The sequence below is a fragment of the Pan troglodytes genome, chromosome 15 (genome assembly GCF_028858775.2).
Source record: "Pan troglodytes isolate AG18354 chromosome 15, NHGRI_mPanTro3-v2.0_pri, whole genome shotgun sequence".
NCBI classification, from domain to species: domain Eukaryota; kingdom Metazoa; phylum Chordata; class Mammalia; order Primates; family Hominidae; genus Pan; species Pan troglodytes.
Genome location: NC_072413.2, coordinates 92,482,714 through 92,497,211, shown reverse-complemented (window position 1 = coordinate 92,497,211; position 14,498 = coordinate 92,482,714). Strand labels below are relative to the sequence as shown.

General features: G+C 49.8%; 1 protein-coding gene across 3 annotated transcripts in view; it reads left to right on the top strand.

Moving 5' to 3' along the window:
* The window catches only part of SERPINA12 (serpin family A member 12), a 30,681-nt gene extending 20,480 nt beyond the window's left edge, over nucleotides 1-10,201 (top strand). For all 3 annotated transcript variants that reach the window (XM_001152987.4, XM_054665857.1, XM_009428368.3), the window contains 3 exons: nucleotides 1,184-1,454; nucleotides 7,742-7,889; nucleotides 9,986-10,201. In XM_001152987.4, coding sequence (XP_001152987.1) covers nucleotides 1,184-1,454; nucleotides 7,742-7,889; nucleotides 9,986-10,177 — 611 coding nt within the window. In that variant the 3' untranslated portion in view covers nucleotides 10,178-10,201. The remainder of the gene's footprint in view (nucleotides 1-1,183; nucleotides 1,455-7,741; nucleotides 7,890-9,985) is intronic.
* The last annotated feature ends 4,297 nt before the right edge of the window (nucleotides 10,202-14,498 follow it).

The following is a 14,498-nucleotide window of genomic DNA, read 5'->3' as shown; positions in this document are numbered from 1 at the left end:
CTCCTTATCATACTTTATATATTTCCCAGATCTGACGGAGAGAGACAGAAAAAAAAGATGGAAGAATGTTTCCAAATTTCAACTTTATCCCCCAACACCACACAGAACTCATGTACACAGACAGGTTGGCCAAAATAGGTGAGAATCAGAGGCCAACACCCATCAGTCCAGACAAAGTCACTGCTGGAGTGTCAGGAACATGGTACTAAATATAAAAAATTGAGGGTTCTCAAAATCCACAGGCAGATTGATGGCTAAAGAAGAAAAAAGGTGACCAATGGCAGTCTAAAACCTCGATCTTCCCAAACCAGAGAAGGAAAGAGGGGAATCTGGAATTTCCTGAAATCCCTATGTCCCTTAGATAACAATAGGAATAACAGTGAAAATAATGATGCTGATGATGACTAGCACTTACTCAACACTCACTATACACAGGCACTGAGCTGTGCTGCCTTATCCCACTACATGTCAAGGCATCCCTATGAGGTAGCTGTCAATATCCTCATTCTACAAATAAGAACACTGAAGTCCAGGGAGATTGAGACACTTACCCAAGGTTAACCCTTGATAACCTTTTGGACAGGTAGATAGAACAGCGAGGCCAGGATTTGAACTCAGGGAGTTGGCCCTATAATTAGGACTCTGAGGTAGCAAGTTTGAAAGACCCAGGTCTGAGTTTATGCCCAATAGGTCAAGGTATCCTCAGAGTCCAGGCACCCAGGCTTCAGTGTTCACTGCTCTTTGGCAAGCTCCCAATGGCAGCCTGTTCCACCAGTTTTCTTAGTTCCACATGAGAGCAGCTCCTTCAGGATTGACTCAGATTAGAATAAAGCATTTCTACTCACATCAGACTCAATTAGCCCTCATTAATTGTAATGCAGTCCCCTCTGTTAGGACATAATCAGTGGGCTTTCTCAGGCTTAGGGGAACCTGAGCTTATGGTAGTCTGCTTTTCCCCTCTTAATTTGGCAGTCTAGTCCTGGCTTCTTTGGGAACGAATAATTGCACCTGAGCCCATCTCATCAGAAATCTCCAGGACATGGCATGAGGGCAAGGACTTCCCTGATATCCCGGAATATCCCCTTTCACCCTGAATCTGTGTGGACAGAGACTACTGGTTAGTTGGATTTAGTCACCTTTTTTCCCTTGGGATAACATGTCTGTTTGTCTTCTTCAATCTAAGCCAGGTGGAAACATGAGTTTGATCCAAATGTAACTAAAGAGGAAGATTTCTTTCTGGAGAAAAACAGTTCAGTCAAGGTGCCCATGATGTTCCGTAGTGGCATATACCAAGTTGGCTATGACGATAAGCTCTCTTGCACCATCCTGGAAATACCCTACCAGAAAAATATCACAGCCATCTTCATCCTTCCTGATGAGGGCAAGCTGAAGCACTTGGAGAAGGGATTGCAGGTGGACACTTTCTCCAGATGGAAAACATTACTGTCACGCAGGTAAAGTGGGTGCCTAGCCCTCGCAGCTTTTTCCTTCTCTTGTCTTCCCTCTTATTTCTTCTGTCTGAGCTCTTACCTCATGGCCAAGTCCTCTTCTGGGCTCTATAATAAACTTATATCATGGTGAGAATTAGACTGGGGAACAAATCATAGGAATAGAGTGAAGTGCTTGGCTCTTTGAGGGAGATTCATCAAGACTGTGAGGGCGCAGCAGATGGAGTCTTACTGGAGGGTGGTGGTCAGGGAGGACTTCATAGAGGAGATAGCATTTGAGCCAAGTCTTCAAGGGTGAGTGGCAGTCTGTATGAAAGGGTGAGGAGCAAAGGAAACTGCAAGGACAAACATGGGCTGTAAAAGAGAGCTGTGAGTTGTGAGTAGAATGATGTTGTCAACTGTGGTGTCACAACAAAACCCATGAAGTATCCAAAGTAAGTTATACAAATAATAGTTGAAGAATAAAAGAGAGTAAATATTTTTCTTTTTAAAACATAAACTGATATTAGATTAATGCTAAGCCTACAGAATTCCTCCCAGGCACTTGCTTACTGATAGATTTTGGGGGAAGAGGTAAGAGTTGGTGTTGGGTTTAAGTCTTGGGGACTTAGTGTCAGCGTGGACATACATAGTGCCTTGAAAGTGGCTGGGCTAGTGGCCTCTAGTAGCCAGAGCAGTGAAGGGGATGTAGCAGAGTGGGCAGTTTCCACTTGGACAGGTGTCAGATGTCCTCTTCTCTGTTCTCTTTCCCTCTTCCACCTTGTCCCTGTCATCATTCCCCATGCATCTCCATAAAGGTATTTACTAAGAACCTCTGCCACACCTAATGTCCTGTCAGGCACCAAGGACGGTACCAAGAGAGGTACAGATGATGCTAGGACTGAGCTTAGTAACCCATGGGTGGTAACTGAACTGATGCAACTCTTTTCATGCAGAACACTGTCTTGGAGGCATTCCAGAATGCATTTCTTATATCTAGAGTGAGCTGCAGACTTAAGAAAGGGAAATTCTGATTCCGAATGCTTCCAATTGAGTCATGGTACTGGGATGGGGGAGCCAAGTAGCAGAGCATCCCAAGAGCGTTGCCATCCCTTGAGAGCTGCATAGCCTCACCTGCCCTTCCCACTGGGAACCAGGGAGGTGCAAGGGTTGGCAGGGTCTGGCCACTGAAACAAAAGGAGGGGTCCAGGTTACAACCTTTAGCTGAGACCTGGTCTTCTCATCTATGGTGTGTGGCCATAATATTGCCAACACCACGTACTCTTGAGAGAATTAAATATGCCTTAGCACAGCATTGCCCCACAGAAAACACATCCAAATGCAAATTCCTCTCTCCTTCCCATTGTCTAAAGAGGCAGAGCTCCAAGGTTCTCAGCAGAACTTTTGAACTTCTGGTTTATTGAATGACAGGTGTCCTGCAAATCTGACCCTCTTACCCTCAGGTTGAAGCCCTAGGGTGGCTGCTTTTCCACTGCAGAAGATGTTCCCAGTGGGAGGGGCCGGTGAGGCTGTGCAGATCTCGAGGGATGGCAGCGCTCTTGGAATGCCCTGTCACTTAGCTCCCCCCTTCCATAAATGTGACTTTATTGAAAGCATTCAGAACCAGAATTTTCCTTTCTCAAGCCTGCAGCTCACTCTAGATATCAGAGATGCATTCTGCAATGCCTCCAAGCCATGTTCCGTGTGAAAGGAGTCACTTCAGTTCAGTTCAGTTACCACCCATGGGTTCCCCCATGTTGTCTCAACATGGGGACAACCCCAAAGGGACTGACGTGTTTCAGCCTGCACTCTACAGATTTTTAGAGTTCACAGAGATGTCTTGAGAGATCTCCCTAGGGAACTGGGGGGTGTAGAACGTGAAGAGAAGGTAAGAAATGGGAGGGATGCCAGGTCTTCCACCCCACTTCATCCAGAAGTCTGGCTTTGTGAGACATGGACTCCAGAATATGACATTTCCCGTAGGACTCAAATTACAGTGGCTTGAGACTCTGCAGTTGATTTGCTGGAACTCACCATCCTGAGTGCACTCCACCCCTATCTCCAAGCCATGTCTGACAATTTCTCCATGGGGCTACAGCTCAGGTGCTACACTGGGGGCTTCACATTCCCCTCACTGAGGCCCTCTGCAGCCCCTGGTGCTGTGACCACCATCAGGCCACCACCAACCACACAGATGTTCCCTGGGCACTGCCACCATCTCTCTGGCTTCAGGCTTCATCTCCTTTTGCACCTTTACACAAGAGTGAAATAGAACCTTTGAGATTTTCTGTAGGCTAGTGCCAGACTTTCTGGAGGTTTGGGAATAACAGAACCAAAGCTCCTCACAGGGACCCAGGATAACTTACAGTGCATAGAAGCGGCGTCTTGTGAAGTCCAAGTGTAAGCTGCTCTCAGTGGCGTCTTGTGAAGTCCAAGTGTAGAGTGTAGGCTGCTCTCAGTGGTGTCTTGTGGAGTCCAAGTGTAAAGTGCAGGCTGCTTTCAGTGGCGTCTTGTGAAGTCCAAGTGTAGGCTGCTGTCAGCATCTCTTCCAGGGCACCTCATTCCATTTATCTAGAGCCTGGTCTGCCTCCCCCATCCCTCTGGGACTGCTCTCCGCCTCTCCTTGACTTGAGCCCAGGCCTCCCCACCAGGAGGGCCATGGAAAGGAAGGTTCCTCTCACCCCGGGGATGTCTTGCCTACCCAGTCACTTCTGGCCTTGGAATGACAGACAGGGTATTGTCCACCTTCCCGAGAAGAAACTCCAAATCCTCTTGCAGGACAGGGGGCTTGCTCACCGTCCCCAGGGAATTACATTTCATTAGAACATGATAGGAACAAATATTCCTACCTTCTGAGCTCATTATTTCTGGGAGATAAGTGGTCAAGTTGCTTTGATCTACAGGTGGGAAGCCTAGTCCAGACAGCTCAGTGGCCCGCTATGGGAGAGCAGAGGTGGACAGGCTATCCCTATGCATTCTTTCTGCAGTCCTCTCCAGACTGGAGGGCCTAGAAGACACTGAGCAGAAAAATCACCTTTTCCCTAAAAGAAGTAACCAAGTGAACAGACACACCCCAACTTACATGTGTGTAGAACATGTCAGAATTTAGGCTTCGGATGACTTCCACCTGGCCTCTGTGCAGGAGGCAGACACCTGCTTTGGATTTGCATAATTTGAGGCCAGGTGCTGCTCTGATTTCCCCAGAGGAAAAGCTCTGTTTCCCAGGGTCCACCTTTAGGAGCAGAAAACTGCTGGTGGCTTTGAAATAGCCATTGTCCTGTTCAGAAGTGTCGAGGGTCCACTCCCAGCCTGGGTGCCCCCCACACATTTCCGTACATATTGGTATATGCACTCACCTGTCAGCACAGCTGTACTTAGTGCCTTCCCACGTTGGCACAAACTAAAGCCGATCTCCTCATTTACGCTCTGGACCTACGGCCCCTTGCTACTCAGGAATATCACCCTAGAAATCCTCTCCTCACTTTCCTACATCAGCATATGTTTTTCTCTCTTCTGAATCATTTCCATCAGATACAAAGATGCCCTTATCTTTCCTATCATGAAACCTCGCAGGGGGCCAGGGAAAACTTACAGCTCATAGAAGTGGCTTCTATGCAAGAAGACAAAGCAGGTGTCTGCCTTCTGTGCAGGCAGGCCCGTATGGCTTGTGCTGGCCTGCAGGAAATCTCAATGCTATTATTTTTCCCAACATAAAAGCTTCTCTTGACCTCTGCTTTCCCCCAGTTATTCCTCCATTTCGTCACTCCCCCTTTGCAGGTGAATACCATGAAGCAGTTGCCTCTGTTCACAGCCCCTAGTTCCTCTCATCCTCTCCTAAATCCACTCCAGTCCAGCTTCTGCACCCACTTCTCACAGAGAGCTCCCTTCCCAGGGTCCCAAGGGTGTCTGTGTTGCAGAGTGCAGTCAGTCTCAGGCCTCGCTCTTCGGCTGGTTTCTGTCCCCACCTCCTTAAGGCACTCTTCATTTGGCTTCCAGCTCTCCACTCTCACGTCACCTCCCACCTCTCCCCTCCTCAATCTCCTTTGCTGGAGACTCCTCTCCTCCTCCAGGTCTCAGAGGTGAGTGTCTCAGGGCTCAGTTCCCAGCCTTCTTTTCTGTCTATACTTACCCCTGAGTGAGCGCACAGGCTCAGAGCTTTAAACACCATCTCTATTACCACGACTGCCATGCTTCCATCCCCAGCCCCTGTTCTCCCCCAAATTCCAGAGTCATGGATCTTTCTGTTTACCCAGAATGTCCCCTGGATGTGTAATTGGAGCTTAGTGTCAACACATCCAGAATGACTTCCTGATCTGTCCCCAGAGAACCTCCCCAAGCCTGCCCATCTCAGTCAGTGGTGACTCCATCTTTTTAGTTGCTCAAGCCAAAAACCTTGGAGTCATCCTGACCACCCTCAAATGCCTCATTCAGTCTGTCAGGAAACTCCTTTAGCCTACAGCAAACCACATCTGGAATTTGGTATCTTTCCGCTGTCTCTGTGGCTCCCAACATGTGACTACCACACTAGCTTCCAAATGGTCTCCCAGCATCAATTTTTGCCCATCCCCACTACACACACCACCACCACCAAGAGTATATTCTTAACAGAGGCAACAGAATGATCCTTTTAAATCCTAAACAAGACTATGTCACTCCTCTGTTCAAAACCCAACAGTGACTCCCCATTTTATTCAGGAAAAAAAACCCAATTTGTCTAACTCTCTTGCCTGCCTCAAGGTTTGCTCAAACTTTGGACCAATCCTCGATTCCTGCAAGTCGATCTATTTATTTTTTTTCCATAGCACTTACTGCCTTCTGCATACCACTAGTACATGTATGTAGGCTTAAGTGGTACTTTTTGTTGCGTTGATTCTATCACCTGTCTTCCCTGCTAGAACACACAGTCAGGGGCAGGGATCTTTGCCTGCTCTGTTCATAGATGCATCTCCAGCACCTAGAACAGCACCTGGTATACAGTAGGGATTTAGTAAATGTTTGTTGAGTGAATGAATGAATGGAAAGGTAAATTTGGGAGTCGTTGGGCCTGTTGATCATATTCAAAGTTGTGAGACTGAATGACATGTATGGGGATGGAGTGAAGGTGGAAAAGAGAAGGGGACCAAGGTCTGAGCCTCGAAGCAGCAGTGTAGCCGGTAGAGATGGGAGGGGTGGAGCCAGACAGGGGCAGGAGTGGTGGGGAAGGAGGAGAAGCCTCAAGGGGTGGACCTGGAATGCTTCACCTTGGAGAAAGGGATTACCGTCAGGTGCGGCTCACTGAGAGCTGGCTCTGGGACGTGGGGCTGGTTGTCAACGGTGACTCTGGAAAGAGTTGCTACCATAAAAAGTTGAGGTCAAAGAGCTGACTGGAGTGGACTGAGGCAATTGTGGGAGGGAGTGGAGATAGCTGCTATAAAAGGAAGAAAAGAAATGAGCTGGAAGCTGGAGAGGCTATTCAGGGCCAAGAGAGATCTCTTGGTGTTAGTTTTTGAGGATAGGGTCACTCTAGCATGAGGCCTCCTCCAGAGCAGGATCAAAGGGGCACTGTTTAAGGATGATGCAGGAGAGAGAGGACACATAGGCAGGAATGAGACCCTTGGGTAGGTGGGAAAATAGGGTGCAAGGCCAGGTGAACAGGAATCCAGGGTCTGCAGATACCTCAGGAGACCCTGGGCCCCAGGCTCCGGGCAGGAGGCTGATGGCGGTTCAGCCACAGAGGAGGTGAAGCTGCTAGTTGGAGGGCAGGAGGATGGACACCTGCTAAGCACCAGCTGTCTGCTGAGCGCCTTGTCTGCATTTGCCTTAGCACCCCTAGTGTCCCGCAGGAGCGACGATGATCATTTTCCTTCTCACACAAGTGACTTAGAGAGGGAAGGTCACAGAGCTCATGAGAGGCAGAGTGGATTTGAACTCAGTTCTGTCTACCTCCAGATTCTGGGTGCCTTGTTCCCTCCAGTGTCAGGTCTTCTGGGGTCAGGATGGGCTCAGGGCTCAGGCATAGCAGCGACTACAGTGGGGACATCATCAGTGACTGTGGCTGAAGGGGCTCTGAGACGGGGGAACTTGAGACTTGAGAACACTCCCTGTAGAGGGCTCTGGGGCAGGTGTGCTGGGAGGCAGGGACACGGTTCAGAGAGCTTACGGTGTTTTGAAACCAGGGTCCCAGGGTTAAGGAGCCCCTCCTCATTCTGTGGATGGAGAGAGATTGGAGACCTTTGGGGCTGGGAGGACACATGTTTCATTGGTCATGTATCCTGAGGCTTGCCCTGCAACACAACAGGACTTGACCACTCACCCTTGTTGTGTCAATTCCCCAGGGTCGTAGACGTGTCTGTACCCAGACTCCACATGACGGGCACCTTCGACCTGAAGAAGACTCTCTCCTACATAGGTGTCTCCAAAATCTTTGAGGAACATGGTGATCTCACCAAGATTGCCCCTCATCGAAGCCTGAAAGTGGGCGAGGTAAGCCTGCCTAGCCTGGACTCCATTCCCTGCAGCACAGGGGCCTTCCCCCAGCCGGGGCCAGAGCCAGGGTCACAGTGGCTGTCAGAGCCAAGACTCCACCCACCAGTCGGGGCGGGCATGAATGCAGCTGTGCCCCTTACCAACCCCGTGATCCTGGGCAAGCCACATAACCTCCCCCAGCCTCATGCTTCCAGTCTTTAAAACTGCTGCTATTTTGGAAATCAATTCAATGTAGCAAACGTTGATCAAGGCCTGGAACAGTTATCAGGCCTAGAACTGGTCTAGGTCTAACCCAGACCCTCTCTCAAAGGCCACATCCATCTTTCTTTCTTTCTTTCTTTTCTTTCTTTCTCTCTCTTTCTTTCCTCTTTCTCTCTCTCTTTCTCTCTTTCTTTCTTTTTCTTTCTCTCTTTCTGTCTCTCTCTCTTTTTTCTTTCTTTCTTTCTTTCTCTCTCTCTCTCTTCCTTCCTTTCTTTCTTTTATTTTGTTTTTTGAAGGAGTCTTGCACTGTCACCCAGGCTGGAGTACAGTGGTGCGATCTCAGCTCACTGCAACCTCCACCTCCCAGGTTCAAGCAATTCTCCTGCCTCAGCCTCCCGAGTAGCTGGGATTACAGGTGCCCGCCACCATGCCCGGCTAATTTTTTTGTATTTTTAGTAGAGACAGGGTTTCACCATGTTGGCCAGGCTGGTCTCAAACTCCTGACCTCAGGTCATCCACCCACCTTGGCCTCCCAAAGTGCTGGGATTACAGGCGTGAGCCACCGCGCCCAAGGCCACATGTTTCGTATGAGTTGGCATAAGCATATGCTGCATAGGAAGAGATGACCAAGCAAAGGGGCCTGTGGCCTCTGGCAAAGGTGAGCACCTGACTGTCTGGGGCAAGAAGAGAGCACCATATAGGTAGAGTCACCGGATTTAGCAGATTTCATACAGGATACCCAATTAAATTTGAATTTTAGATAAATGATGAATAATATTTTTAGTGCCAGTATGTTCAGAATATTTCACGGGACACACTTACACTAAAACATATTCATTGTTTATCTTGAATTCAAATTTCAGTGGATGTCCTGTATTTCACCTGGCAACCCTACTTTGGGGTTAAAAAGGCATTGAAGGAGGGGAAAGATTTCAACAAGCAGAGATGGGTGCGGGGATGGGTGCAGCAGTGTGGCCAAGGCTGGGGGTTTTTGGATATCATGGAGTAGTGGGTGGTGGGGATTGGGTGCTTAGTGGAGATAAAGTGGGAGGTTCAAGCCAGTCTGGGAAGGATCCAGCTTGCCAAGCTGAGCCCGCTGCTCTGAATCAGATGGCACAGATTCCACTGTATTTTTCACGTTGACATAAGAAACATAGTTACTAGAATTTTCTCACTTTTGAGCTTTCCTGCCACAGACTTCCCACAAACATTTAACACCAGCTCTGAAGGTCTTGTTGAGTTTAATGGCTCATTTCTTTCTGTAGTTACGTTTGCTGATAGCTGTGATTGTAACACAGGATACTGTCCTGTTTTCTGCAAGTAAAATTGTGAGAATTTTGTAGGCTAGCAAGAAATGTGCCAGGATTTCACACATGCCCGTTAGTTTCCCAGTACTGATCACCTGTTTACAGACGTTGATGCCTTTGGAGTGGATTTGGGATGCAAGTCATCTCAAAGAGCTAATCCAGAATCCTTCTCCCTCTTAACCATCCACCAGGTGGATGAAAGGAGGTGCTGGAGGCTTCAGGGTGGGGGTACCACCACCTCACTTTCACCCAGCTACAGCCCAGTAGACCTTTCTGCCACGGCTATGGTTGATGCTTCCCTGTAACCCATGAGAAAGAGAAGCAAACCCCACTCCATCTCTCCCCCCACCGACTCCCGTAACTGATGCTCCCCCTGCACCATCTTTTCCTTCACACGGCATCTGCTTGTCGAATATTCTCCAGCATTAATGGCAAAAGAGCCAGGAACCCTGGAGTAAACCAAGTTACTGCTGTGCTGGACGGCTTGGGCCAAGTTGTCTTCCTCTCTGATCCTCTCTGGGCCTCCGGCCCACTATGGTCGCCGAGGAGCTTGGCAGGCCCTGACTTTGCCCTTGGCTTCCGTAGGCTGTGCACAAGGCTGAGCTGAAGATGGATGAGAGGGGTACGGAAGGGGCCGCTGGCACCGGAGCACAGACTCTGCCCATGGAGACACCACTCGTCGTCAAGATAGACAAACCCTATCTGCTGCTGATTTACAGCGAGAAAATACCTTCCGTGCTCTTCCTGGGAAAGATTGTTAACCCTATTGGAAAATAAAGGAGAATTCCTGCTTGCCACAGACCCCGAACATGGCTTGGGGTTGAACATGTTCCATCTTCCTGAGATGGAAGTCACAGGCACATTTCAGTTTAGTCTCTCCCTGTCACCACCTCCCTAGACAGCCCGAATGAGCAAAACTGCAAGTTCTGGAAGTCCTGTGCCCCATTTCCTCCCTGCCCATTCAAATGCTGGGATGCAATGCCCCACCCCCGCCCACTTGGTGCCATTCTCCTCTCCCCTCCAGCGGGCAGAGGGACTCTGTGATTTAGTAAACAAATGTTTCTCCCCCACAGCCCTGCCCCAGGTTGACTGGCTGTTGGTGGATAATTTGGGGAAGGTATGGGCCACAGCAAGTACCTGGGGTCTGGAGTGAGAGACTGGGGTTCAAATCCTGGAATGAAGTATCTTTGGGAAAGCCACAAACCCTCTCTGAGTCTGTCTTCTTATTTCTGAAGTGAAGGTCCTGCCCCTCCCTTTGGGGCTCCAAGGAAGCTAGTTCAGTGCTTTAACAAAGTCGGTCCCAACTCTGTGAGTCCTTGGCCAATGATCCGCCCCAGAGTGTCCACGTGGGAGCTCTGGGCTCAGCCAGGAATCCAGGCGGATGGGGAAACAGGGACGGGGCCAGTCCAGCCCCTCGGGCAGCATTAGAAGGACGAAGTCTATTGGTAGCCGCCAGCTTTGTCCATTTCTGGCACAAAAAGAACATCCTGGCACCCTCCCTCCCCTGTCCCCTCCCTATCTTGTTGTCAAAGGCAGATCCTGCAGTTTAAACCTGTTAGCAAGTTCAATTGAAGAGTGAGTGGGGTCTCTGCGCCCTCCCCAGAAAATGTGGCCCTGCAGGGCCGCCTGTGGCCACTAGAGGGCACCAGGTGCTCGCAGGGCCGCGCACAGGTTCCCGGCCTGGGGCAAGCTCATTTCAGGCATCTGGTTCCTTCCTCTCCTCCAGGGAATTCCCAGGGCTTTCGGTGTTTGGAGAGGAGAGGATACTGGCTGGCTTGGCACTGAGGAGCCTCGACTGGCACTACTTATCATTTCCCGGGCGTGTTTAGCAGTTTGCAGCTCATGGTGTCCTTTGTGTTCTGGTCACAGGTGCTCTCAGAGCAGCCAGAGTGGGCGTCCCTATAACAGACATGGAAACTGAGGCTCAGAGAGGTGACGTGGCTTTCTCGTGGCCTCAGGGTTAGCCACATGCAGCAAGTGCCCCATCTTCTGGTTTGGGGCAGGAAGGCAAGAGTCCCCAGAGGCTGGTGGAGAAGGCTGCCTGTGGGTGATGGGGGAGGGGCAGGGCTAGTGGACGGTGGTGAGGGCTGAGCCCGGGAGCCCAGGGTGCGCAGCCCCTTTTTGAGAGGGAGGGGGTGAGGGAGAAGGTTGAGACCCCGCACAGGGACACAGACGTGGGAAAAAGGCTGGGAATCCCGGCCGAGCCCTTTGCCGACATCATTTCCCCTGCCCCAGCCTGAGGGGTGGGTATAGAAAGACACAGAAACCCTTAGCTACGGTCTCAGGTGCGCAACATATGACACTGGGGAAGTGACACTGCCAGGAAAGCCACCGAGTGGCCAGGTGACCTGGGCATATCACTAAACCTTTCTGAGCCTTAGCCGCTTCATTTATTGAGAGAGGATCATAATATCTACCTCCAGCGGCTAAGCTAGAGACTAATACCCTCTATCTACCTATCTACCTCTGAGGATCACGTGAGCTTGCATGGCCATTGTGCCTGGCACGTGGGCATGCAGTAGAGAGCCCCTGCTGCGGTCCTCCACCAGCCCCCTCCAGTGCTTCTGCCATCTCCTCTAATGGGAATTCCCTCCTCCAGCCTAACAAACTCTTCCTCACCCTTTAATACCCAGGCCACTAGGACCTCTTTATGAAGTCTTCTCTACCTTTCCAACATCTTCCAAGCAGCCTCTTCCGAGCAGCCTTCCAAAACCCTTACCTCCATGCATGACGATGGCAGGTGGGTCTGAATGTTCCCTCTAGCCCCCTGTGGGCTGCAGTCAGTCCTCCATTAAATGATGACTTCTGGGCTGCAATCTCTGAGCTCATTGTTGATATATGTAGACCGGTTCCTGCCTTCCTGGGGTTAATAATCAGTGAGGGAAGCCACCATGAATCCAATAAACACATGTTTGTCATGAGCTGCAGTGGGCACAGTGAAGGAGACGTCACAGAGCTTGCAAAGGGTGTCACAGAAGGGTCGTGTCCAGTCCGGGGGTCGCATGTCACAGACAGGTCGCGTCCAGTCCAGGGGCCCAAGAAAGGCTTCCCCAGGACGTAACATTTAGGAGAAGCTCCAAATGCTGGGAACTCATCTGTTTTTAAACTGTAGTTAGGAATTAAAACTGCATATAGAGGTGTTTTTTCCAGCATAGTTAATAATATGTTAAATACTGGTTGGTATTTCTAAGTATACCAATAGAAATCAGGCATAAGCTCGAGTTCTTTATTCATCTTCCTTTTAACTAATTCTGTTTTTAAAATGACTGTTGCATATCTTAAATATTTTTAAATATCATGTTCTGTTTTCATAGCCACATTTGTATTATTCACTGCACAAATAAATTCTATTTTGAAAAAGAAAAAAAAAGAGGAAGAAATAAGGGTGGGAGCCCAGGGAGGCCCCACCAAGCAGCGAGAACAGCATGTGCAAAGACCCTGAGGTCGGGAGTGGCACGGGTGAGGAGCTGAAATGAGATCAGTAAGCAAGAAGGGGTGGGAGCGGGGCCAAGAGGTAGGTGGGAACTCATGGGCCACAGAGGGATGCAGGTCTTTAATTGAAGAACTGTGGCTGGCTGCAGCAGGTGTGCAGTTTGAGAGTGACTCAGGCAAGCCCATGTGTTTTATGTCCCTCTGCCTGCAGACTTGTGTCCTTGTATCCCCCATACCCAGGCCGGTACCTGCCACAGAGCACACACCCAACACGTATTTGCTGGAAAGAAAAACTGCCCTGCTAATCATCCTTGTCCAGACACGGTCAGCCCCCTCCAAAGCTCCCCTCTCCTCTGGGAGGGGAGTCACATGCCTTAGTCCCGGCAGGCCTGCCCACTAGGATGTGGCCATGCCTGCTCCTTCTTGTAGGTCTGTGTGCCACCTCCCTACATCTTCCCACCCTGCCTGGATGCTCTCCTTGCTCCTCATCCTCTCCCACTCCCACGACTTCCTTCCAGCATGTTACTCAGTCTTTCAGGGAGGGTTCACCCCTTCTCCTTCTCAGAAGCCTTCCCAGGTCACATATTTGTGGGCTGACAAACCTTGTGAATAAATGAGTGAATGAATGACTGGATTTTGATTTTGACATAACCGACACTTCCTAGATGCCTATCAAAGCCTGACACGACACAAGTGCTTTCCCCATCTCACTGGCCCATAACCCTTCCGGTTGGTGTGACCATCCCATTTTACTGATGAGAAAACGGAGGCTTAGGAAGATCACGTCAATTGCACAAGATCCCACAGCTAGACTGCCACAGAGGTAGAAGCAAATACAAATCCCCCGAGCACTTGTGGCTTTTATTTGTCCCATCAGTTCATCCATCCATCCATTCAACAAATATTCACTGAGTGTCCTCTCTGTGCGGGGACAAAGAGGGGTTTTAGGGTTTTGTGAATAAAATATAGAAAGATCCTTGCCCTTGCAGAGGTCTCGTGTTACTCGGGAGAGGCAGGAAATTAACAATAGGTGTGATCAAGAAATAAGGACATACCAGCCTGGCCAATATGGAGAAACCCCGTCTTTACTAAAAATACAGAAATTAGCCAGGCATGGTGGCATGCACCTGTAATCCCGGCTAATTGGGAGGCTGAGGCAGGAGAATCACTTGAACCTAGGAGGCGGAGGTTGCAGTGAGCCAAGATGGCACCACTGCGCTCCAGCCTGGGTGACAGAACAAGACTCCGTTAAAAAAGAAAGGAGAGGAGAGAAGAGAAGAGACATTAAATGGAGTGGGTAAGGGTGACTAGCGGTGCCAGTGGCGCTGGCAGGGGTCACAGCCAGCCTCCCGGGAGGCTGAGACAGTGGGTTTTGTGATTCTCCTCTCTGAGATCTCTGCTGCACAGTCCTCTGGAGGCTTTAGCCTGGGAAATGCCCATGCAAATGAAGAGGGCCAGCCCCTCCACACTTGTGGGTAATTCTCGTCAGGTGGCATGAGAGACTGAGAAAAGAAATAAGACACAGAGAGAAAGTATAGAGAAAGAAAAGTGGGCCCAGGGGACCGGCGCTCAGCATACGGAGGACCTGCACCGGCACCGGTCTCTGAGTTCCCTCAGTATTTATTGATTACTATTTTCACTATCTCAGCAAGAGGAATGCAGTAGG